Source organism: Gallinula chloropus, assembly GCF_964237585.1.
Source record: "Gallinula chloropus genome assembly, chromosome: 15".
NCBI classification, from domain to species: Eukaryota; Metazoa; Chordata; class Aves; order Gruiformes; family Rallidae; genus Gallinula; species Gallinula chloropus.
The window spans coordinates 14,414,958-14,439,385 of NC_140100.1; the positions used below are offsets into that span (position 1 = coordinate 14,414,958).

At 50.8% G+C, this 24,428-nt stretch overlaps 1 protein-coding gene across 1 annotated transcript; it reads left to right on the top strand.

The window, feature by feature from the left end:
• UBN1 (ubinuclein 1) lies at positions 1–24,347 on the top strand (the record flags this gene model as incomplete). Its single annotated transcript, XM_084271117.1, has 17 exons — positions 1–240; positions 1,783–1,869; positions 2,750–2,845; positions 3,143–3,277; positions 4,085–4,188; positions 5,098–5,536; positions 9,228–9,298; positions 10,587–10,716; positions 10,920–11,038; positions 11,433–11,561; positions 12,477–12,620; positions 15,573–15,623; positions 16,783–16,825; positions 17,158–18,381; positions 19,939–20,191; positions 20,522–20,611; positions 23,037–24,347. 17 exons carry the CDS (start codon positions 1–3, stop codon positions 23,087–23,089), a joined length of 3,408 nt encoding a protein of 1,135 aa, XP_084127243.1. The 3' UTR covers positions 23,090–24,347.
• Between the last annotated feature and the right edge of the window lie 81 nt (positions 24,348–24,428).

The following is a 24,428-nucleotide window of genomic DNA, read 5'->3' on the forward strand; positions in this document are numbered from 1 at the left end:
ATGACGGAGCCCCACAGGGTTTCGTTCACCACTCTCCAAGGTCCTCTGAGCAGCAGCTTCTTGAAGAGGTCTCGCAAAGACGATGCAGAACAGCCCCAGGACTCCGACCCGCCTGCCACAGCGGTTCGAATCACAGTCACTCTCTTTGAGCCCGATCACAAACGCTGTCCGGAGTTTTTCTACCCAGACCTTCTGAAGAGCTGTCGAGGGAAAGTGAAAGGTGGTGCTTCAGGAGACAAGGTGAGCCTCCTGCTCTGTGGGGAATGATATTGGTTTAGTGCTTCAGGAGACAAGGTGAGCCTCCTGCTCTGTGGGGAATGATACTTGTTTAGCTCGAGCTCGCTTGGTTCAAAGGGGTGTTTGGTACCTGGCTGGCTGGCTGCTCTGAGGAGCCCTTTTCCAAAGAGCACCAAAAGAAGAGATGCTCCTGCAGTGTGTGGCTGCATCTTCTGGGGGAACCTGCTCTACCTGATGAGATGCTTGGCATCTCTTTCTTCATGGTGGTGCTGAAACACTCCTTCCAGGTGTTGTCTGACCATTCTGTTTGCTTGTCAAAAGCCATTTCTCAGGATACAATGACATGCAAGCTCCTGTAGCATCTACACTTTGTCTTAGAGGTGTTCTACTGTGAAAAGAAAGTTGACTGGGGTCTACTGATTGCTCTTCAGAACTCTTTAGCAGTTGGTGGTAAATGCTGGTTGCTTTTCTTAGGGCTTTTTTGAGAGCTGGGGGAAGCAGTGGCAGGCATGGAAATAGCTGAGAGAGCACCCAAAGCCTGGAGATGATCTCAGAACCATAGATTGCTTTGTGTTGGAAGGCACCCTTAAAACTTATCTTTCCAGGGGTGGGGCATCTACTGTTTCTCTGGGTAATCTGGTCTAGGGCCTTCCCACCCTCATAGGGAAGGATTTCTTCCTAGTATCTCCTCCTAGCTGCCCTCCTGCAGCTGAAGGCCATCCCCCTGGGCCTGGCCCTCCCTGGCCCTGGCATCAGCCCCTCTTCAACTTTCCTGGAGCCCCTTGAGGGACTGGAAGGGGCTCAGAGGTGTCCCCAGAGTATTCTCCAGGCTGAACCATCCTAGCTCTCCCAGCCTGGGTCCACAGCAGAGGTGCTCCAGCCCTCAGATCATCTCTGTGGGATCCTCTGGACTCACTCCAACAGCTCCATGGCCTTCTTGCCCTGGGGACCCCTGAGCTGGACATAGCACTGCAGGGGGGGGTCTCCCCGGAGTGGAGTAGGGGGGCAGAATCCCCTCCCTTGGGCTGCTGGTCCCACTGCTGGGGATGCAGCCCAGGACACGGGTGGCTTTCTGGGCTGCCAGTGTGCAGTGATGGCTCATGTGGAGCTTCTCGCCGCCAACACCCCCAAGTCCTTCTCCCCAGGGCTGCTCTGCATCCATTCTCCTCCCAGCCTGTCATTGTGCTGGGGGGTTGCCCTGACCCATGTGCAGGACCTTGCCCTTGTTGCCCTTTTGAACCTCACAGGGTTCACCTGGTCCCACCTCCAGCCTGTCCAGGTCCCTCTGGATGCCATCCCGTCCTTCAAGCCTGTCGACCACACCACACAGCTCAGTGTTGGCAGCAAACATGCTGAGGGTGTGCTTGATCCTGTCATCTATCACTGATGGGGGCACTGAACAGTCCTGTACTAAACACTGCAGTGAGGGTTGGTTGATCTGAGCTTCTGCCTGGATGTGCCAGTCTCTGGGGGTCTCATGTGTGGGGCTTTGGTGGCAGTGGGAAAGGATTGGTTCTGATGTTCTTGTGTCTCTTCTTTCTCCAGAAGAAAGACTCTGCTGATCCCTTTAACGATGAAGAAAAGGAAAGACATAAAGTGGAGGCTCTTGCTCGGAAGTTTGAAGAAAAATATGTATGTTTTCCTTGTTGGTGCTCTGTTATCCCCTCGAGTGAGCGATGCCTTCAGCTCTGCCAGGACTTACACTCCTGTCCTCCTCCAGTCCTTTGTCTTGGCTGGAATGTGCTGCTCTCCAGGTTCCTTTCCGGTCTCAGGGCTGTGGGTCCCCAAAAATAGTTCAGAGAGGTTCTTAAATCAGATGACAGTCTGATTAGAGTGAGTGATGTTTCTAGTTGCAGTGGCAAATGTCATTATCTCAGGGTACCCTGTAAAATCTAATTTTCCTAAGCGATAATTAATCCCTGGGCTGCGTGGCTGTGGCAGGGTGTCATCTGTTCAGTCTCTAAGTGCAGTGCTCTGTGAGTTTGCTGTCCATAGCGTGAGGGATGGTGATCCCTCTTACCCCTTCCTGTGCTGTGTTCCTCACACTTTACTCCTGGTGCTGGCAATAAGGCTGCTTCAGGTTTTGCAGCTGCTGTTTGCAGGTAGCAAGCTGCTTTGTTGCCCTGCAGCCTGGGTGTGAGCTGTGGGGTATCATAACCCATCGCGGGTGGTACCGGCTCTGTCCCAGCAGTGGAGGAACAGTCCCTCCAGGGCTGCACACCCAATTTGGTGTGGAGTCTGCTGGCACCAAGTCAGCCTGCTCAGCAGGTCAGCAGGCCTTTCCCTTTGGGTTTGATTCCCTGTGACAAGGCCTAAAAGTGGCTTTACCACCCCCTGAGGTTACAGTCTGACATGAGTTAACGCTGGTTCGGTTCTGCCGGGAGCCACAGAAAAACCCACTCTCACTGCCTGTTCTGTACTGCAGCTGGTGGAAGTGTGCTGGGGCTGTCCCAGCAGTAACTGGGCTGTCCTGGCAGTAACTGATGCTCTTCTTTCTCTTCTTGTTGTTTAGGGTGGCAAGAGGCGCAGGAAGGATCGTATTCAGGACCTGATTGACATGGGGTACGGATATGACGAATCCGACTCCTTCATCGACAACTCTGAAGCAGTGAGTACTGGGGCAGGGGGGAGGGAGGTTAAGGGCAGCTGCTGGCAGGGTTGAGCTGCTGTCTGGGGGGAACCTGAACTGGCTGCAAAGCAGGAGAGTGCCAGGGCTGGGGAACGACAGTTCATGCAGCAGGGAATGCTGGTTAGCAGGCGTGCCCACAGCCCCCTCTGTTCTTCGGGAAGCAGGAGTCCCTCTGTGTTCAGAGCAACTCAGCTACAGAATAAAGCAACAGAGAAGCTTTATTTACAAAGTAACAGAGTTGGAGTGTACCAATAGATTGTTTTCTGTCATTTCCAGTATGATGAACTTGTTCCAGCTTCTCTTACTACAAAGTATGGAGGGTTTTACATCAACTCAGGAACACTGCAGTTTCGGCAGGCATCTGATTCTGAAGATGACTATGGTAAAGAGAAGAAGAAGAAGTGCCCCAAGGTCAGGAAGCCAGCTTTCTTGATTATTTCCTCTGTTAAAGCTTGGTGGGTTCAGTGAATGAACGTGGGACTGCTGGGAGCTAGTGTTCCTCTTTGGTGGCAATGTCTGCTGGTGGAAGCCCTGTTTTCACAATGTCACAGTGAGGTGGCTAAAAAGGGAAACAGCAGGAGCACTTGGCATCCCTTCAGCTTGAGTGATAGGATGGTCTCTGGTTTAACAGCCAGGTGCACTGGGAGATGCTGAAGGTGATGTGTGCCAGAACTGAGGTGATAGATGGCTGGGGTTTGGGTTAGCATGCCCAGGCTGGGGAAGGGCTGGAGGGCAAATCCCATGAGGAGCAGCTGAGGGAGCTGGGGGTGTTCAGCCTGGAGAAGAGGAGGCTGAGGGGAGACCTTCTCCCCACCTCCCCTGCCCTGCCAGGAGGGTGCAGAGAGGTGGGTGATGGTCTCTTCAGGCAGGGGACAGGAGATGGGACAAGGGGCAATGGGTTCAAGCTGCCCCAGGGCAGGGTCAGAGCAGATGGGAGGGGAAAGTTCTGCCCTGGCAGAGCTGTCAGGGCCTGGCCCAGGCTGCCCAGGGAGGGGCTGAGTCCCCTTCCCTGGGTGTGTTTAACAGATGGGGAGATGAGGTGCTCAGGGATCTGGTTTAGCTCAGGATGGGAATGGTTGGACTGGATGATCTTAAAGGTCTTTTCTGTGAGCTAATATTAAATTCCTAGAAAAGGGCCCAAAGTGGCTCATGGAGTGCAGGTCTGATTCCCTGAGCAGGGGATGTTTTGATTGTGACGATGTTTTTAATCCTCTCTAGAAGCGGAAGTTGAAAGATGGAGGTGAAAAACTGAAGAAGAAGAAGAAAGATGAATCCTATGATAAGGAAAAGAAATCCAAAAAGTCCAAGTTTCCCAAAGCTGGGTAAGCAGGAGGAGGGGGGAGCACTTGCTATGTAACCCCTTGCTTCAGGGTTATGAGTGCCATTACATACATTACATCTACTCTGCCCTGGTCTTGTGTCCAGTTCTGGGCTCCCTGGGATAAAAAAGACAGGGATCTCCTGGAGAGAGTCCAGAGGAGGCTATGGAGATGCTGAAGGGCCTGGAGCATCTCCCCTGGGAGGAAAGGCTGAGTGAGCTGGGGCTGTTCAGCCTGGAGAAAAGAAGACTAAGGGGGGACCTTATTCATGTTTATCAATATCTGAAGGATGGGATGCAGGGGGAAATTTTCAGTGTCTGTGGGGACAGGACAAGGGGCAATGGCTGCAAGTTGGAGCACAGGACGTTCCACAGCAACATGGGGAAGAACTTTTCCCCAGTGAGGGTGAGGGAGCCCTGGGACAGGCTGCCCAGGGGGTGTGGAGTCTCCATCTCTGGAGAGATTCCAGCCCCGTCTGGATGCCGCCCTGTGCAATATGAGCTGGGGAGCTGCTTTGGCAGGGGGTTGGACCTGATGGGCTCTCCAGGTCCCTTCCAACCCCTGGGATTCTGTGATTTGTTCTGCTGCAGCAGTGCCTCTTGTGGCAGGGGGTGGCTTGAGTGCTGCGTAAACACCAAGGGGTAAAGCAACCCCAGCTGCTGCCAGAGTGGGAAGAAAAAAGGCAGCTGATGGTGAGGGAAGTAGCACCGCTCCACAGTGAGAGTGTCCAAGCAAAGAGGGGCACAGCTAACTGAAATGTTGGTTTCTTGCAGCTGTGTTTCTTGAAGCACTTATGGTGGGAACAGGTACTGCAGAGCCTGAAAAGAAGGAAAAGGAATTGGCTGTCCTGGTTTTAATATGTAAACAGTATCAAGCTGCTGTCACACTGACTCTCTCATACTTTGTTTGCAGCTTTACTGCGTTGAATGCAAGTAAGGAGAAGAAGAAGAAGAAATACTCTGGTGCTCTTAGTGTCAAGGAGATGCTGAAGAAATTTCAGAAGGAGAAGGATGCTCAGAAGAAAAAAGATGAAGAGCAGAAAGTGGTGACTCCTTCACCAACAGAGTCTCCAGCCCCGAGGGAGGTGGAGGGGATGGCTGACCCTTTGCTCTCGCTCTTTGGCCATGCCAGTGAAAACGACTTGCTCCAGGCAGCCACAGCTATGGACTCTTTAACTGACCTAGACCTGGAGCGGCTCCTCAGCGAGTCCCCAGAAGGGAGTCCCTTTCCAGAGGTGGAGGATGGGAGTGATCCAATCGGGACGGGCTTGGAACAGGATTTCAAGCAGCCACCATCCCTCCCAGAAGGCCTGCCAGCCCCTTTGGAGAAACGCATCAAAGAACTGGCTCAGGTATGGCAGCTTGTTGTGGGGCAGTGGGACTGTGTGGGGTTCTGGAGGGGGCACAGCTCTGCTGGGTTTGTGGAGCATCATCCAGAGCAGAGGACGTTCTGGTGGGGGATGGACCTTCCTGTGTTCCAGTTTGTGCCCATTGCCCCTTGTCCTGTCACTGGGCACCACTGGGAAGAGCCTGGCCCCATCCTCTGGACACCCCCCTTTAGATCCTGATCAGTGCTGACGGGATCCCCTCTCAGCCTTCTCTTCTCCAGGCCAAACAGCCCCAGCTCCTTCAGCCTTCCCTCACACCAGAGGTGCTCCAGGCCCCCATCATCCTCATAGCCTCCCCTGGACTCTCTCCAGTAGCTCCCTGTCTGTCTTGAACTGGGGAGACCAACATTGGACCCCCAACTCCAGCTGTTGCCTCAGCAGGGCTGACCCAGAGGGAGGAGAACCTCCCTTTCTCTTCTCAATGTCCCCTTGGCCCTGAGAACACGCTGCTGGGCTTGGAGAGCTGCTGGTCCTCCAGCACTGCCAGGTCCTTCTCCACAGCACCACTTCCCAGCGGGACACCCCTCCCTGTACTGGTGCTGGGGGCTGCTCCTCCCTGGGGGCAGGACCCTGCACTTGTTCTGGAATTTCATTTGGTTCCTCCCCACCCAGCTCTCCAGCCTGTCTGGATCAAATCTAACACTCAGTCTCTCACCTGTCCTTATGTTTTTCTCTACCTCTCTTGGCAAAACGCTGACCTGATGCAAGAGGTGATTTCCAAAGGCAATTTAAGATCAAACATGAGCTAACGAGGCCGAGGGACAGATTCCACAGTAATGGCTTTAATGAGCTGTGGTGGTCAGGCCAGTGGTTGTGAAGTGGCCCACAGTGTTCTGTATGTAAAACCTGTGGGTGCTGCTGGAAAGCATCACCTGTTTGTTCTCCAGTGTGAGAAGGCCTGAGAGGCCCTGTAGATGGGGCTTGAGGATTTGTTAGAAGGGTTTCCCATGGCCCGTGCAGGCAGGATGCCCTCAGTGCAGCGTGGGTGCTGCTTGGCATCTCCCACCTTGGAGCTGCAGCAGTGGCAGTTTGGGTTCTTTGTTCATCTTTTACGTCTCTATGTTGAGGTCCTGTTTTGGGAGTGAAGTGTATTGATTTCTGGAGGGGTAATCCCACATCTGGAGGGGTAATCCCACATCTTTTCACTGCTAGCTCCTCCTGCAGCTGAACTCCCAGGGGGCTCACCAGTCCACTCCAAAAGGTTGTGACCCACTTTGGGAAACGCTGTGCTGGAGAAGTGGGAGAGCACTGGGTGCTGGTCAGGGGTCCTTCTCCTGCTGTGTCCAAGAAGTGTGCTTTCAGGCTCGCTGTGGGCCGTGGGTGGGAGGGCTGTCACCATCACCCTGCCAGCAAAAGCTGAGATGTTTTGGTCCTGCTACTACTGAGCTTTTCAACTATTGTGTTCTTAAACAGTGCTCTCAGACCTCTGTGGTGGGGTGTGTTCTGCCTTCTGGGGCACAGTGATTGAGAGTACCTGTGACTTAAGCAGCTCTTACTTACTAACTCCTGTTCCTAAAGCTGAGCTTCCCTTCAAGAGAGCTGTTCTGCTGAGAAACTTGAAGTGTGTCTGGTGTTGGTGAGCAGATGGAGAAGGATAAATTGAGCAAAATATTGCCATAGCTGATCAAAAAGAACGGGCTCTGGGTGGATGTTTTGATTTGCTATTCAGGCTGGTAGCAGAGAACACTGAAACAGCTGCCTCTGAGCTGTGTCAGAGCTAGAGGAGGGCCTTGGGGAGCTAGAGGAGGGCGTTAGGGAGGCTCCTGTGATGCCCAGTTGTTTGTTACATCTCTGCACAATAGCACAGCAGCAGACTGCCCACAGATCTTCTTCCTGCTGCCCTCTCCCTTGCTGCTGGGCTGTGTATGTTAAGAAGAGAAACCAAGGAGGAGAAACACAAGGTTTAACAAACCGAAGCCTTGAGGATCTTGGGACGTGAACTCTGTTGCCAGTGGGAAGGAGGAGGTGCTGTACCTCTGGGTCTCTTCCATCCCAGCATCTCCTGGGTTAAATGGAGCCTCCAGGCATTTCCTCTTCTACTTGATTTGACTTTAACTGTCTCCTTCCTAAAAGACTTGTCCTGTTGAGGATTCGCTTTAGCATTCAGCCTTCTCCTTTGATATCACCAGCTGTCTATGACCTGCTGCTGGCAGAGCAGTGTACACCTTCTGGGCATAAATTAATTGCTTACCAGCCTCAATCTTGGAGTGTAAAATCAGGGGACATCAAAATCACTCCCTCCTCTCCCAGTCTCCTTTTCCTTGCAAGGAGTCATTGATGTGGTGCCTTGTGGTGAATCCCAGTTCTGTTTACATCTCCACTCAGAAGAGACTGAAAAGCTCTTGGCAATTTTCTGCTATCTCATTCATCTCTTGGAATTGTTTTCCTGCAGGACATATTTTTCATGGGTGTGATTTTTTTTGGGCAGTGCTGTGTGTGCTGCAGTCATAGCTCAGGAAGCTTCTTGAACTGGATCTTATTTAGTTTCCATGGTGTTGACTGGAATAACGTATCCCTGGTGGCTGTGACTCTCTCTCTGTTGATTTCTTGGCTAAGTGTCCACATTGGTCTAGAAAGCCTGGTGATGTGGATCCCAACCCTTGTTTAACATGACTAGAATGATCTTTCCTGTTCCAGGGACAAGCTCTATGCTCATACTAATCTAACACCTCTAATGTGAAGTTAAAAATGTGCCCTAAAACTATCCCTTCTCCCTGTTGGATGTATGCCAGAGAAGCATGTTGCCACCAAGCCATCTCCTTTGCCCCGTTACATGCAGGAATCTTGACTCCAGTGTAGTAATTCCAGTGCCTTGACTCTAGTGTGTCTGGACAGGAGAATCTGGAATGGGAAGGACTGTGGGCAGAATGTGGTCTTACCAGTTCAGGTGGCAGGATTGGACTTGACCTGAAGATTGAATTTAAATTGAGGAGGTATAAGCAGAGGACACTCTGTTCTGGTGAGACCTCACGTGGAGTACTGTGTCCAGCTGTGGAGCCCTCAGCACAAGAAGGACATGGGCCTGTTGGAGTGATCAGAGGGCTGGAGCACCTCTGCTATGAAGCCAGGCTGAGAGAGTTGGGCTGGGGCAGCTGAGAGAAGAGGAGGCTCCAGGGAGACCTTACAGTGGCCTTCCAGTCCCTGAAAGGTGCCTGTAAGAAGCCTGGGGAAGAACTGTTCATGAGGGTGTGGAGTGATAGGATGAGGGGTGATGGTTTTAAACTAGAACAGGGGAGATTTGGCTTGGACATTAGGAAAAAAATCTTCAATATGAGGGTGGGGGATCACTGGAACTGGTTGCCTGGAGAGGTAGTGGAGGCCCCATCCCTGGAGATATTCAAGGTCAGGCTTGATGGGGCTCTGAGAGACCTGATCTAGTGAAGATGTCCCTGCTCACTGGGCAGGGGTGGGACTAGATGACCTCTAAAGGTCGCTTCCAACCAAACGCATCCTGTGATTCTATGACATCTCTTTTCTGCCTGTTGATTGTGGCAGCTTTTAGCCTACCTACAGCAGGTGGTTTGTGCAGAGTTTGGTGGAATAAATCTTTGCCATGTTTTACAGTATGTCTGAAGTGGTTTAATACCCATTGGATTGCTGTATCTAGTCTCTGTCTCCAAACTGATGATGACTTGTGGTGTTTGCTCATTTCCAGGCTGCCAGAGCTGCAGAAGGAGAAAGCAAACAGAGATTCTTCACTCAGGACATCAACAACATCATATTGGAGTAAGTGCCACTGGGAGAGAAGCATCTGAAGGGAGAATATTAGGCAGAGTGGCTTTGGTACATTCAGGAGGAGGCTTAGCAGGAGTTGTGGGGGTGTCTTTGTAGAGGTCCTCCAGGCAGAATATGCCTGGGATAACATGGAAGTCTCCTAGAAATGGCTGTGAGTTGAAACATGATGTATAACTGAATGTTGAAGGCAGTGTATCCAGACCTCCAGATGTCAAGATGATGCTTGATAGCTGTGGACTTAAATTCAGTCACTTGACCTGGGATTGTAGCTCGATACAAGAGCAGTAAATCTCTCCCTATCAGCAGCATCGGGGTATCCTTTGCTATGTAGGTTATATGGGATGTTTTATAACTGGGTGAGGGCTGCTGTGTTCAACTGGCCTTCTGTGTGAACCAGAGGACTCCCATTACTGCTCCCTGTTTGCTCCCTGAGTCCCCCAATTACAGTGTACCAGTGCTGCTTCACGCAGCTGGTGATAATGGCTTCATTCTTCTTCAAGTGCCTGGAGAAGGCTGATGAATGCACCCAGCTTTGTGATCATCCCAGTGTGATACTTACACAGAGGCTTTAATTTCATTAAGGTTTATCAAGGCACTTGAAGGGAATTGCCAGAGGGAAGTTGGTGAGTCTGTTTCCCTCTCATTTCAAGTGGTGATTACCACCTTTCTGTGTTCCAGGCTGCACAAACACTCCTCATCTGTTGTCAAACTGATAACTTTAACCACAGTCAGAAGGGATTGAGACAGATTTGTACAGCTTTGCTGTAGAATCAGGGGATTTTACACTTCATATTGATGCTGAGAACGTGGCTTAAAACACCAGTGTCCTGAGCTATATATAGCTGTGCACGTGGGTTTGGCACACACTGACCTCTCCAACCTACTCACTGGGAAGTCAGTTCAAGCCCAAGAAATACAGTTTGATTCTACATTATCCTTAGTTAGACTCCCATCATATCTGACATAAACAGCATGCACCCCTCATTTCATTGCCTGATGCTTCTGCACTTCAGGTGCCAGGAAGAACCACAGAATAAGACTGCTGACAAGAATAAGACACAGAATGAGAGTGCTGACACCCCCCTGTGCCTTTTCTGCAGACATACAGGGCTCGAGTCTCTTCATTCTAAAATCTAAAGAACCATCGTGTACTTTGGCTTGTGCTTTGCCCCTCTCTGCCTGCCTCTGGCTCCCCAGGTCACAGCAGAGTTGTGTTGAGGTTCGTAGAGAACCCCCTACCAGGTCCCTGGTCAACGCTGTGTCTGTCTCTGTTCCTCAGCATCGAGCTGCAGACCCGGGAGCTGAACAGCCAGATCCGCTCAGGGGTGTACGCCCACCTGGCCGCCTTCTTCCCCTGCAGCAAGGACACGCTGGTCAAGCGTGCCCGCAAGCTCTATCTCTATGAACAGGTAAGGGAGGGTGGTAGCACAGCCCTGCTGCCTGTGTGCCTCCCCTCTAGAGCGTGGCTCTTGTCTGCCTAAGGCGGTGCTGTCCTCTGCTGGGTGTGATTCGAGCACCACGTCTCGGGGGTGGGTTCAGGACTGGCCAGGTCTGGGTGTCTGGGCTGGAATGTGCTGTGTGGACCTGGAGTCGTGTCTGTGCTGTGCTCTAGGGCGGCCGACTGAAGGAACCTCTGCAGAAGCTAAAGGAAGCCATTGGAAGGGCCATGCCAGAGCAGATGGCCAAGTACCAGGAGGAATGCCAAGCCCACACTCAGGCCAAGTTTGCCAAGTAAGCTCCTTGTTTGCTCTGTAGGCATCTGTAGCCCTTCTCCACAGGTTCCCCGTGACCTGTAGGCTGCTCTCAGGAAGTTCACCACCTATTTTTGTTCTGTAGTCAAAAATCGCTGTCAGGCATTAATTGGCCTAATTATTCTTTGCTCTATCCATGGTGGTGCCAACTGCAGTGGCACCCATGGGACCAGAACTTGCCTGAAGTGGTTTTGCCACATCTTTAGGAACAGGGCAGTCTGAGGACACTAAGGCTGGCTTAGCCCTGTGGTGTCTCTTACATGACACTGGGAGACTTCTTAACCTTGAGCACAGCAGCATTGGTCAGAGATACCTGATCCTGTTCTTGAGACTCCAGGACAATGACTTTTACACTATCTCTGTCTTTGGTTTAGGATGCTGGAAGAGGAAAAGGACAAAGAGCAGAGAGATCGAGTTTGTTCTGATGAGGAGGAGGATGAGGAAAAGGCAGGGAAGCGCCTCACAGGACCACGAAAGAAATTTCAATGGAATGATGAAATCAGGTTTGCATAGTTTGGATATGAAATGAACCTGTGACTTGTCTTACTCTGTGCAGTTGGAAGTGAAGTATCCCAGCATTTATTTATTTCTTTAGCTCACTTTTGGAGCAGTGCTGATCATCTGTAGGGATGGTCAGCTGGGAGGTTTGTGGCAGACCATGCTCTTCATGGGAGCCACATTTATTAAATCTCACCCTACATACATTGCAAAACTGAGCTGATCTCAGGCACAGGTCAACTCTGAGGCAAGTGCTGAGAAGCCTCTGTGCTGAGGTCAAAGAGAGGAGCAGAATTTTGGGAGAAGAAGGAACTCAGCTGAATTGCTGAATCCTACAGACTGGACTCCTAGCAAGAGCAGGCTTTTGCAGCTGTGGAAGCAGTGAAAGCTGATGGGGATTGCTGCCCTGGCACCCTGGGCTCTGATAAAGAGCACAATGCTGGGGGAAGGGGAGACTGAGGAAGGATAAAATGAGCATCAGTCCTACTGTCTTTTTCCTCTTACTCTTTCCCAAGTCGGGGCTCTGCTCCATAGGTGGCTGATGGATGTACAGCAAAGCAAGCTTTGCTTCTGCCTTCACTGGGAACATCGGCAGAGGGGTTCAGTTCTGAGGATGTTGGTGACATCTGTAATCCTGGCACTGGTTTTACTACCTCTGCTATTTCAGATTAAAAAGAGAAGGGGGAACAAAGCTTTTCTCCCCTGGCACACCGATGTGCGTGCAGAGTGAGCAGCGTGCCTTTCCTTTCCTTTCCTTTCCTCTTCCTTGTGGAGGCAGTGTGAGGTTGGTTGTATTAGCAAGTTGTTACACAGAGCCAGGCATGTCTTGGTGTATTTATCCAGCCCCAGAAAGCCAGAGTGACCTCCAACTGGGGAAAGTTAATCCACGTAACTGTATTTGAAATCTTCCTGTTCTTCAGGGAGCTGCTTTGCCACTTGGTGAAGATTAAGTTGGATGGTTATGACCTTGACAAGAATAAGGCTCAGTCTCTAGAGGATTATGTGAAGACCTTCCTACATGGAGAGGTGAAGCCCCTTTGGCCAAAAGGCTGGATGCAGGCCAGGTGAGCAAGAATCAAGCTGTCCCACGAGGGACCTCTGGAATAGGTCACTAGTCCTACCCCTGTTCAAAGAACAGCTAGCTTCAAAGTTCGGTCAGAGTGCTCAGGGCCTTGTCCTGCAGAGTTCTGGAAGTCTCCAAGGATGGAGATCTCTGCCCCCCTGTTCTGGTACTTAATCACTCTTCACGAAATCTTTTCTCCTGATTTCCAGTCAGAATTCCCCTTACTGCACTGAACTGAATGTTCCCTCCTTTCGCTTGTTACTGTGCACCTTTGAGAAAGGCCTGGCTCTGTCTTCCTACCTCCTCTCCCCCCAAGCTGTTTAGGTAGTAGAAGGCTGCCATTAGATCCCTCCTGGGTCTCCCACCTCTCCTTGTATGATGTGTGTCCCTGTTCCTCAGCCATCTGGGTGGCTCTGGACTATTTCCAGTTTGTCAACATCTCTCTCCTATTGTGGGGACCCTGCAGCTGGATGCTGTGTCCAGTTGTGACCTTGCGAGTGCTAAACTGAGGGGAAGAAGCACTTGAACTGCAGGCTGTGCTCATGCCAATACCTGCCAGGATGTGATTAGCTCTCAGGAGTACACCCTGGCAGCAGTGGCTCATGTTCAGCTTGTCCACCAGGACCCTCAAGTCCTTTTCTGCAAGGCTGCTATGTAGCTGTGTGGCCCCTGGCCTGCGTTACTCCATCCCAGCTGCAGGGCTTGGTGTTTGTCGTTGTTGAACTTCACAAGGTTTGTGTTGGCCCCTTTCTACAGCCCATCCTAGTCCCATTGAATGGCAGCCCTGCCTTCCCAACATTTTCTCTCCCCTCCTGTTTCCATACCTACTGAGAGTGCAGTCTGTGCTGTCAGCTGGGTTGTCAGTGACAATGTTGAGTAGTCTTGGCCATCGGATTGACCCCAGATGGATACCACTGGCAGTGACAAGTTACAAGTTACTGGGACTGTGGTGAGGCTGACTGGTCTGTGGGTTCTTGAATCTGAATTACAAAGGATCACTTTGTAATCTGTCTTATGGAGGATACATTTTTCAGACCCTTTTGGAAGTCTTCCCTAGAGTATTCCCAAAAGAAAGTGAAGCAGAAAGCTTTAGGTGCTCCAGACTTGTGCTAGACCCATCAGAGAGCAGCAAGGAGGAATTTGGTCTGGTTTTCTCTACCCTACCTGGTGTCTTCACTGCTGTTTCCTGCTCTCTTATGCCCTTTGTCATCCATGCCATTGAGATGGCAATTGCAGAGAGCTTACAGACTGCTGAGAGCAGTTCTGCTGGGGCTGATGTCAGTTTCTGGAATGCTTTGTTTGGCTCAATAGCTTTAAAGCAAGAAAACTGCAGTCTTACTGCTGGAATCTCTGTCTCTTTACATTCAAAGAGCTGGGCAGCGCTGTCATCTTCTCTCTGCTGAATTTGCTTTTTGGGTTTCATGGGGGATAAGGCAGAAGTAGATACCAGCTCTTAGGAGCAGTAAGTATCAGTAGCTTGTTACACATCTATTTGGAAAAGCCCATGGCCATGTATTGTGGCTGCACGTGAAGTACGGGAATGTGCATGGTTGTAGTTTGTTGTTCTAGTGTCTGGGAGGTGAATGATGGCACCAAGAGGTGGGTCCAGAGCCCCACTTAATTAATGAAGATATTACATGCTTGGGGGTCTTAGCTTGCCAAGTTTTAAAAGCTTTTTTTCTTTGAATGAAAGGAAATGAAAATATTTTCCTCCTAGTTTGTAGGTGAAACTGTTCTTAGGCACACAGATGTTCACCAGAGAATGGATGTAGGAGGTCCTTCTGTTGAAGTTAACTACAGAACCACTCACTGAAAGTGGTTTTTTCTGGTCACTTTCAAATGGCTCAAGGACAATGGTTTCTCCTAATGGTTCTTGATGGAGTTGGGCTTGATCCTTATGGGTCCCTTCCAACTTGACATATTCTGTAACTTGGTGGTTTAAAGACAGAAGGTAGGCTGACAGCCACACAGGAGGGGATGGGTTGGCAGCACTAGGAGAATCATAAACAATGTCGTGGACAGGTCAGCCTGATACACTGTCACTGCAACCTGAGAGGTTTGCTGCTAAGAGGAACTTGAAGATGCCCAGAGTAGCAGTTGAGAGAGGCCTTGCTGTGAGTCTGGCCTTTGCAGTTAGTGCTAAGAGGTGATTAACAGAATATCAGGTTAAAACAAGTTTCCTTTGTAAAAGGAAGGGGATAACCAAAGTCTTTGCTGTTAGTAGCAGGTGAGAAGCCTATTCCCCTTGCCAGTATTCAAGGTGTATTTATAAGCTTCTCACCCTGACATCTAAGGTGGCAGCTGAATGGCAGCTGGTTTAGGTGAAACGGTGTTTGTGTGAGCCTGGTTTCCTTGGCCTCTGGAGTGAAGGTATTTGGATGAAGCTGTGTTTATTTGGATGAAGCTTTATTTATTGGTTGTGGTTAGGCAGTTGTTGTAGAACGGGTTGTGCTGATTTAAGGAGTCCCTTCAGCTGTTTGCTGAGGATGCACAGGCAAGAGATATGCAGTGTGTGAAGGCTTCTCATCCATCTTGCTGTATCGAGGCAGGGGAAGGTAACCTTTCTCTCTTGAAGTTAGTGAAGAGCTCTTTTATGATCTGCCAGCTCTTGGATGATTTGTGGCAGCAGTAACGCCCAGTTGGAATGATCTTGCTGCCTTTCCAGTTGGCTGTCAGCTTTTTAAAGCTGGCAGAGCTTTTTCCTTAGTTATTGCCTAACAACTGCCTTAATGGCCTTTCCAGCGCCTACAAGCATAGCTCCCTAGAGAGGGAATTGTGTGGGGGAGTTCAGCAGGAAGGATTTTCCTGGAAAAGGGATGAGTATTTGTGCGCTCTCTGTGGTTTTAATTTCACTAAGTTCCCTGCTGTACTGGGCAGCTCTGTCTCCAGTGATCCCAGCTGCTCTACTGGGTCTTGCTGGATATCACTTCTCATTGCTCTCTTCCCTTCTTAGGACACTGTTTAAGGAGAGCAGGCGTGTACACGGACACCTCACATCAGTCCTGTGAGTATCGTGCAGCATTCCTTTGGAATGATAAGTGGTGAACTCCGTTCCCTGGGGCCTGGGTGGATCGTGCAGGAGCACCTGAGCCTGCTTGGCTCCCATCATATAGTTTGGCGCTGCTTCATTTGGAAGAAAACCATAGGGAGAGTAGTTATTTGTGTGTGACATCTCCCAGCGACGGCCTTCCAGGGGTGCTTTAACCCTACAGGCAACTCAAAGATAAGAACTTTGAAACCAGGTTGGCTCCTGGCCTCGTTCAGCAGGCTGGAGTCAGGAGACTGCCAGCCCCTGGGTGGCAGACACGGGTAAAATGGAGTGCGATGCCAGCACTGAGGTTATTGCTGCCTCTTCAGTTGGTTCTTACTGGATTCCCTCTTTCCTGTTTCCTGGTTAAAGGAGGGATACAGCTGAGCTCAAGCTAGTTGAAGGTAGGTACAACAGGCTTGCAGGTGGCAAAGCAAGAGAGCCATCGGAATCCAGCTGGGCAGGTGCTTTAATGCCAGAGGGTCTCGTGGATCTTGCTGGCAAACTATAATAGATGATGACATGGACTTAGGCTGGTGTCTGACAGACAATCCTGCTCTTGGCACTGGATGAGCAAGGGGAAGAGTGAAGAGGAGTATGAAATAGCACAGAGTCATCCTTCCCTCAGCTGTACTGCTCCAGCAGTTCAGGGGTGTCTTGTACCACAGATTGCATCTGACCAGATCAAATGATCTGTTTTGTGTGAATTTGGCAGATGCTTTTGCATCCTTCTTCTGGGAGCCTAAAAGGAGTGTATAACCTTTCTCCAAAACAGTCTCTGTCAGCTCCTCTCTGGATGTTGCTATAGTTGGGTCAGTGGTGGGGGCCTGCAGTAGCTCCTGGCCCTGCAGCTGGTGCAGGATGTGTCTGTTGAGTGCTTTCACTGCTCTGCTACCATTTCAAGGTTCTGCTCCACTCCCTAATTCGTTCCCCTGTGTGGGAGTTGGGGCTTCCTAGAGCAGCAACAAATGTCGTATGGTTTTGGATCCTAGCAACCTGAGATGCTGCCTGTTCCCTCGGTTCTTTGCAAAAGACTCAGTGGATCATCATTAACAGGGCCCAAGTGCATTCCCTAATTGGATGCTTCCCTGCAGGCATTCAGTGAGCCATATTTCTTTTGTCTCCCTCAAAACAGGGCGAAGAAGAAAGTTATAGCCCCTACTAAGGTGAAAGTGAAGGTGAGTCCTTTGTTTTCTGGTTCTCATTATTGACATGCAGCAAGCTGAGCAGCTGCCATCTTAAATCCTGTGCCTGAGCCTCATATCTGTACATTAGGTACAAGGAAGTTGTGCTGTGGAACAGCTCTGGTCAGTATTGGGCTTGAAACCCACCCCCCACCTAGACCAGCAGCTGAAATTGATGGCGGAAGCAGTTGGGAGGTTGGTGGGGTGGGGGGTGGCAGACACTGAATGTGCTTATTCTACCTTTTATCCCCAAACTGGGAACTCTCCCTTCCCAGTGGTTAGCCCTGCCTCTGTTCCAACTCTCTTCTCTTGTGAATTTGCTCCAGGAGTCTTCCTGCAAGCCAGATAAAAAGATGCCGGTTTCTGTCCCTTCGATGCACTCGAGCAGCACCTTAAGTATGTCTTCAGAGCCCCAGGGAGGAGCTCTGGGCATCAGTGCCCAAACCAGAGAACTCCTGTCCCTTGGGACAGCCCAAGCAGCCAGCAGCACTGGTGCTCCTGCTACCTTCATGGATGACTCCTTGGATGAGGACTTAATTCATAATCCCACTTCTTCCCTCGAAGCAGTCTCTAAGGAACTGGCTGTGCTGAACAGCAGAGCAGGAGGGAGCCCTGACTTTACTCTTCCTGGAGCTCCAAAAGCTCCACCAGAAAAGATCCCAGCTCTTGCATCCTCAGAGGAGAAGAGGACATTTCCAAAATCCAACCCTTCCCCTACATCATCCTCTGGTTCCCTCCAGTCTCCTCTAAATTTCCTTGCTGAGCAGGCCCTTGCATTGGGCCAGTCTTCTCAAGACAAAAAGACGGAGAACTCTAATTACAAAGAGCTCTCCTGCCAAGCCTCCCCCAGCAAAATCCTTCCTGATGCTCACCAGGCTAAACAGAAACACCACAGCTTGGTCCGGCCGAGCCACGGGCCTCAGGCCTCCGCCACGGTGCCGGCTCCTCAGGTGAAGGTCTTTCACTCAGGCAGCCAGCTACAGAAAAACTTCACCTCCCCGGCTCCCTTTGTCAAACTGCAGAATCCCAAGTCCTCCTCCTCTCCACTGCCCCAGCGCCTTCTCCAGCAGGTCAAGTCATCAACCAAAACTCAGAGCTTCCATTCCTCTGCACCACCAGGCACCACCCAAAACTCTGGCAGTGCCCACAAGAGCTCAGGCTCATCCTCATCATCTCTCAGCTACACGGGAAAGCATTCAAGCTCCAGCTCTTCAGGACAATCTTACAAATCACCCTTTGTTTCTGGTTCCCTCTCCAAGCACGGGGCTTCTTCCAGCAGCTCCTCATCCAGTGCTTCTGCCAACCAGGGCTGCTCCTCTGGGAGTTTGCTGCCCGGTGTGCAGGCCCCTTCCTCGGGCCCGGCGTCCAGCCGCCCATCCTCCAGCTCCTCGGTGAAGAAGACACCTGTCTCACAGAAGCTGACTCTGGTGGCACCTCCGGGAGGTTCAAACGGAGATTCTAGTGGGGGCACTCAAGGGGTGGCCAAGTTGCTGACCTCCTCCCTAAAGCCAGCTGTTGTTAGCAGCACTGCCTCTTCTACCTCTGTGCCGGTAAGTGTGCCGGGCCGGGCCTCCAGCCAGGAGAACGCGTGGCATTGTGTTGGGCAGGCTCCAAACCTGTTCAGACCTGCAATAAAGTGATGACTTCAAGAGAATTTCCTGAAATTCTTGAATGACTGTCTGGATCTTGGCTGCTGAGGCTAGGAAGCCTTTGCCATGGGCTTGCACTGCAAGCGTTCATTTTCAGCTTCAAGTAACAGCTAAGCAGAGTGCCGGGGTACCTTCCAGATGGCAATTTTTGTGTAGGCTGTGGAAGGTTCTTGCCCTGACTCTGCAAGGTAGGGGGGACAGTAGAGCTCCTGTTTGGGGCAGGAGGAAGGGCAGTGTGAGGCAGGCTATACCAAGAGCTAAAAATCATTGCATAAACTAAAATTATCATAATTGATTTGTTGTTAGTTAGGTCTACAAGCTTGGACTTTCTCCAGTTATCGCAGCTAAGATTAGTGTTATTGCTGCTTTTTTCATGCCTGGCCTATAGGATTAATAACCTGTGACCTATAGGATAAATGACCTGTGATCCTGGGCCATAAACTCAAAATGTGTACCCAGCTTGCTTTGGTGGTTTCTCTGTCCACTTCCTGTGGCTTTCTGGTTACTCCATAAGCTACTGAAGTGATGTTTGGGATCAAACTCAGCAGCATGTTATGGAATTCTGGGTCTGACAGTTCATTGGGGTATAATGTGGTAGTGAGGGGGGTGAGACACTGGAGCACGGTGCCCAGGGACATAGTGGAGGCCCCATCCCTGGAGATATTCTAGGTCAGGCTTGATGGGTCTTTGAGTGACCTGATGTAGTGAAGATGTCCCTGTTCACTGCAGGGGGTTGGACTGGATGACCTCTAAAGGTCCCTTCCAACCGTACCCATCCTGTGATTCTGTCCTTCTGTAACATCTCGTGAAGGTCTCCTGAGTTACCTACACAGACCTGGGCAGTTCATTTTCAGCTGTAGCAAAAAAAGGAATCATTCCTGGTGCTGTTGGGTTACTCTGTTGCTGGCTGCCTGCACCTGCCTTTTGTGGTACGTGGAAGGAGCCGGGCAATTAATTGAGTGTACTATTTAAATGGGTCCAAAGGACACAAGTACTGCTCAGCCTGTCTGCCTTGTCTGTTACTGAGACAGACCTGAAAAGCATTTCCAGGGGTGTGTCTCAGATAAGGTTCTTGAGTGCAGGGGTACACTGAACCTTGGTGCCTGGAGTTGTCAGCAGCGCTGTGCTGCCAAAAGCCAGTAGGAAGCACCCTCCTTGGAACTCCCAGGCAATGCATTAGCTTTTCCTCAGCCTGATGGAGGTACAGTCCCAGAGTAAGGGAACAACAGAGTGAAATGAAGCAAGCTCACGTATAGAAGAGCATAACAGCATCCAGCAGCAGGATCCCCAGTGTCCTGGGTGTCTCCAGATGGCTTCAGGAGTTGGCAGCTCTCAGGTCCTGGCTGCAAGGGTGCTTCTTGCAAGCAGGAATTGTTGAGGGCTCCATGTTTTGCAGTTGTTCTCTAAGTATGCCTTGGCTTTCCCACTGCTCACTGACTTTTTCCTGTTGCTTTTCAGAAAGGAACTAGTGGAGCTGTGCTGCTAACGAGTTCTTCCTCCTTAAGTGTACTGGCTCCGTCCTACAAGTCCAGCAATCCAAAGCTGCCAGCTGCCCTGAGCTCCACCCCGTTAGGTATTATCTCTCCTATTCATTCCTTCCCTCTTCATGTCATCTCCTTCAGCTCAGAGTCCTCCCCAAAAGCAGGAGTATCAAAGGATGCAATAGTTACGGGACCTGCTCCAGGAACCTTCCACCACGGCCTTGGCCACAGTCAGTATCCTCCCGATCACGCGCGCGTGTGTGTGTGTGTGTGTGTTACTTGTGCCTGTGCTGTCAGATAACAAGCACGCCAGTGCCTGGCTGTGTTAACCCACTGCAGAACAGCCCATCTCTCTTGCTGTTGCTTCATGCATTTCCATCTCTGGCAGTTGCATTTGGACAACCTTGGGCGCATCCCTGAATTCCCAGCAGCTGGAAGCTGAGCTATAGGCTAACGGCTGCAGCTCCTCCGCTCGTTTCTGTCTTTGATGTGTATTTGTTCTTTTTGTTTTCCCCCTCCCCTCGTCCCCTTCCCTCTCCTTTCTTTGTTTTTCTCTCTAGGTCTTCTGGCTGGCTTGCACTCCAGCCCCCACCATGCCGCGCCACTCCCACATTCTGCCCTGTCCACTCATTTACCGCAGAGTTTGCCAGGTAACTTGTCAGAGGGTCATGTTTGTTTTCTGCCTCCTGAGCCGCCTGTATCTCGACAGACACTTCCCCCCTCAGGAGTCAGAGCAAAGCTGTTGTCTGACTGGTGTGGTTGTCGCTAAAACCTGTGGCCTCCCCGAGGTACAAAGCGAGGTGTAGCCCTCATCCCCTCTCCTCTTCAGTCAGGTGGGGCAAGCTGGTGTGTTTCTGGACTAATGCTTGTAGCAAGTCTTGATTCCTGGAGTTTCTCAGCTCTGCTGCTTGTGTCGTGGTGAAGAATTCTCTTGCTGGGATTAAAGCTGGCTGCTAGGACTGCCCAGGAAGGAATATTCCAGCCCTTTGGAGTTTGGTTACTGGTGACCTATATAAAATGGGTCAGACCAGAGCGCCTTGTGTCTGTGCATCCAGCTAATTTGCCTACATCTCCGTCGCGACGGGTTTGTAGTGTAAATTGAGGCTGCTTGGCTGGTGCTGACAGTGTGGTGACTCTGCAGTTCAGCCTGTTCCTGCCCCGGTTTGGTGCCTGTAGAAGCAATGCATACACCACAAGACAGCTGCAGAACACCGCCTCTGCTCCTGAACGGGGTCCTGCCTGGTGGGCTGGGAGGGTGTGTGCATACAGCTGCACTCTGGAGGAAGGGAAGAAGCGAGGGGGATCTGTGAGGCATCCAGAAGGTTGAAGTGCAGGGCCAGCACTTCAGGCTTGTCTGCTCTGGGGAGTCTGTTACCCACTGGTAATCGCCTGGGTGCAGTTCAGTGCTGCTTCCTCAGTGCCTGCTCCTGGTGTGACTGTCTTATGGGGCAATACGTGCCTGGCGTAGGAGTGGATGTGCCAGCCTAATGTAGTGGCATCGAGGCCGTTAGATGTGTGGATGAGCTGCTGGAGTTGATGGGGCCTCCCCTCCCATAGCAGCCACGGGGTAAGATGCCCCTGACTGCTGAGCACGGGGCTTGCTTGGTGAAGAAATAAGAGTGCTGTGCACTGGTGAACATGCAAAGACTGTGTCATCTTGGCTTCTTTTGCTGATGTTTGTCTGAGGTGGGTTACTCTGCTGCTCCAATGTGGTGTAGAGCAGAAGCAGCAGCCACTACCAGCAACCGCTGGTGTGACAGACCCTTCCTTCCTCTTTGTAAGTTCACAGTTAACTGGGCAGCAAGGTGCTTGATTTCAGTTTGAACGTGGGTTGTGAGATGTATTGTGTGGCGCTGAGAGGGAGTTCTCTGTCCTGTTATTCAAGGGAACGTCAGAGTAGTTACTGGAGTGCCAGAAGCTGTGAGTAGACAAGAGGTAACTAGGAGTAAGTGAGGAAAACCTGACTGCTGAGACAGCTTCAGCAGGGACCCGTGTTCTCACTTGGTATTTTCACATAGAGGAGTTTGGAGGCTGAGCTTAGTGCTGTCATCTCCGGGAGCATTGTCAGTTGTGGTGCTCTGCAGAAGAGCTCAGATGGTACCTAAGCAGCCATTGTAGATTTAAAATGTATTCCTTTGGTGTGTGGCATGAGCTGGTTGGCTGTAGGAGCAGCCAGCCATGCTGCACTGCTGTGTCTGACAGCTGCAAGGCCTCTGCTGTGTCAAATGCAGGAAACATTCATGCCTTAAACGAAGCAGCTTGTGCCAGCGTTCACCCAGCAGCGTTCCAGCAAGAAGCATCCGGTGCTCGCTTGTGTGTTGCCACTGCTGTGTGTGCTGGGGGTGCCTTTGTGCTGGTGCTGGGGGTGCCTTTGTGCTGGTGCTGGGGGGCTGTTTCTGACCGCTCGCTTTGCAAATGGGACATGCTGGGGCTGAGCTGTCCTTGTTCTGGTGAAGAGCTGGTGCTGTGCTGCTCGGTGCCGCTGCTGCTTAACTGCACATCTTGGTACACCCATTTGTTCATCATAGTCTAGTGGGAGTTCTGATTGCTCCTGGAAAACTTCTGCTTCCTTAAACTTCTTCCTTTTTCTCTCTTGAGTGCATTTTCCCTTTCCCTCTGTGTCTGTTCCTTTCTGTCACTTCAGTGGTTAGATCCCTGTGATTCCCCTCGCTCTCAGCGGGCACCTAAAGCCTCCCTACAATGGCAAAGGTGTAACAGTGTTAGTTCAAACCACCTTGAGATGTGAGGCAGCAAGTACCGTGTATTTCTAGTTGAGGAGACATGGCAGGGTGGCCTTTAGAGCAGAGTCGAGGCTGCCTGGTTCACCAGCAATCCAAATCTATGCCATGGTGCTCTTGCTGTGAACCCCCAGGAACTTCTCATGTCCCTTCCTCAGAGGCAGGGCTGCTCCCAGTTGTAAGATGTCTCCAAGGGTGTCCTCTTACCCCCCAGTTCCTTGATGCTGGGAGAGAAAAGTAGGTGTCTCTGTGCAGAGCGATCTGGGTGCCCCAGCTGCACACAGCTCCCTGGAGCTGATGCTGAGCCCCCTTCCCACTTGGTTTTGTTTTCTTTCAGATGCTTCTCAGCTGCACGGCAAAGGGTCCAATGCACAGCAGCGCAAGTTGTGACGTCTGCAAGGAGGGGAGCTAGAGCACACATAGGATAAACCCAAGAGGAAGAGGTCCTGAACTCTGGATACCAGGGGTGTTGTCTCTTATTTTATCTTCAGTAAATTTTCTTTTGGTTTCCACAAAAACTGGAGAGACGGAACCGCGCTGAGGAACTCATTGGGGTGTTTGCTCAGGGGCTTTTGGAGCAAAGCCCCACACAGAGGGCTGCTTTGAGCCATGCTCTAATGAGAGAAGGATCTTGTAGCACTGTTTTATTGCTGCTGCCCATCACGCATTCCCTGGCACTGGTAGGAGCTAGGACCTGCAGGGAGACTTGGGTGCCTTGCAGTGGATCCCACCCACCTGGGTCTGTATCTGCCAAGTACCTCCAAGTCCAGTTACCTCCTTGGTCTCCCAGGAGAGGGTATGAAAGGTGCTTCTTTCTTCTGCTTTGGATATACTTGGATAATTCTAGCACTGCCAGTGCTGTCTGAAGACATTTGACTGATTTCAACTGTACTAATGAAACTGTGCTACAGATAATTGGAGGACTTATCATTTCCTGTGTGGTGAATCTAACGAACCACCCATGTTCCCCTCTGGAGGAGAAGGAAGACTCTTTAGAGAGACGTTTTTAGCTGCAGTCACTGACTTTAAATATTTGACTTTTTTTGGGTTTGGGTTTATTTTTCCCCCCCTCCTGCTCAGTTTTCTCCTCATTGCCATCGAACGCACGCATTGGATTGAATGGGACACTTCTCGGCATGTCATGTGTGTAGGAAGACATAATTCCAGTGCCTTTTATGGTGGAGCAAGAATGGACTAGTGACACACATTTCATCACTATTTTGTGTGCTCCTCAACCCTTTTTTAATCATTCTGTATTTAAAATGTATTCTGGTTTATTTAATAGAGCTTTTTATGGTTGCACATCAAAAAAACAAAAGAAAAAACAAAAGAAAGCTGCACTGTCTGGACTTGAGTGGTGTCTCGGGGACTGCAAACAGTACCAAATCCAGCAGGAGCACCAGTTCTTACCCAGTTTGTGCAAGTGGGTTCCAGACCCTCCCCTAAAGCCATTCTTTTCTAGGGTCGTCAGTCATGATCTCTTTGGTGGGCAGAGGGAATGATCTAGATTAACCCAGGTCACTATTAGTCAAATGAATTCTGGAGAGTAATATTGCTGTCCTTGATGATTTCTGCACTAGGATCATGTCACAGCTGCAGGAACAGGGACCATCTAGAATTGGAGTGTGTCTTTTAAAGTTTTTTAACTCTTGGACCTAAATACTTCCGAGCAGGCCCTTCCAGTCTGTGCCTAACGAAGGGCAGGCTCTGGTTCCACCTGAGCTTCGCG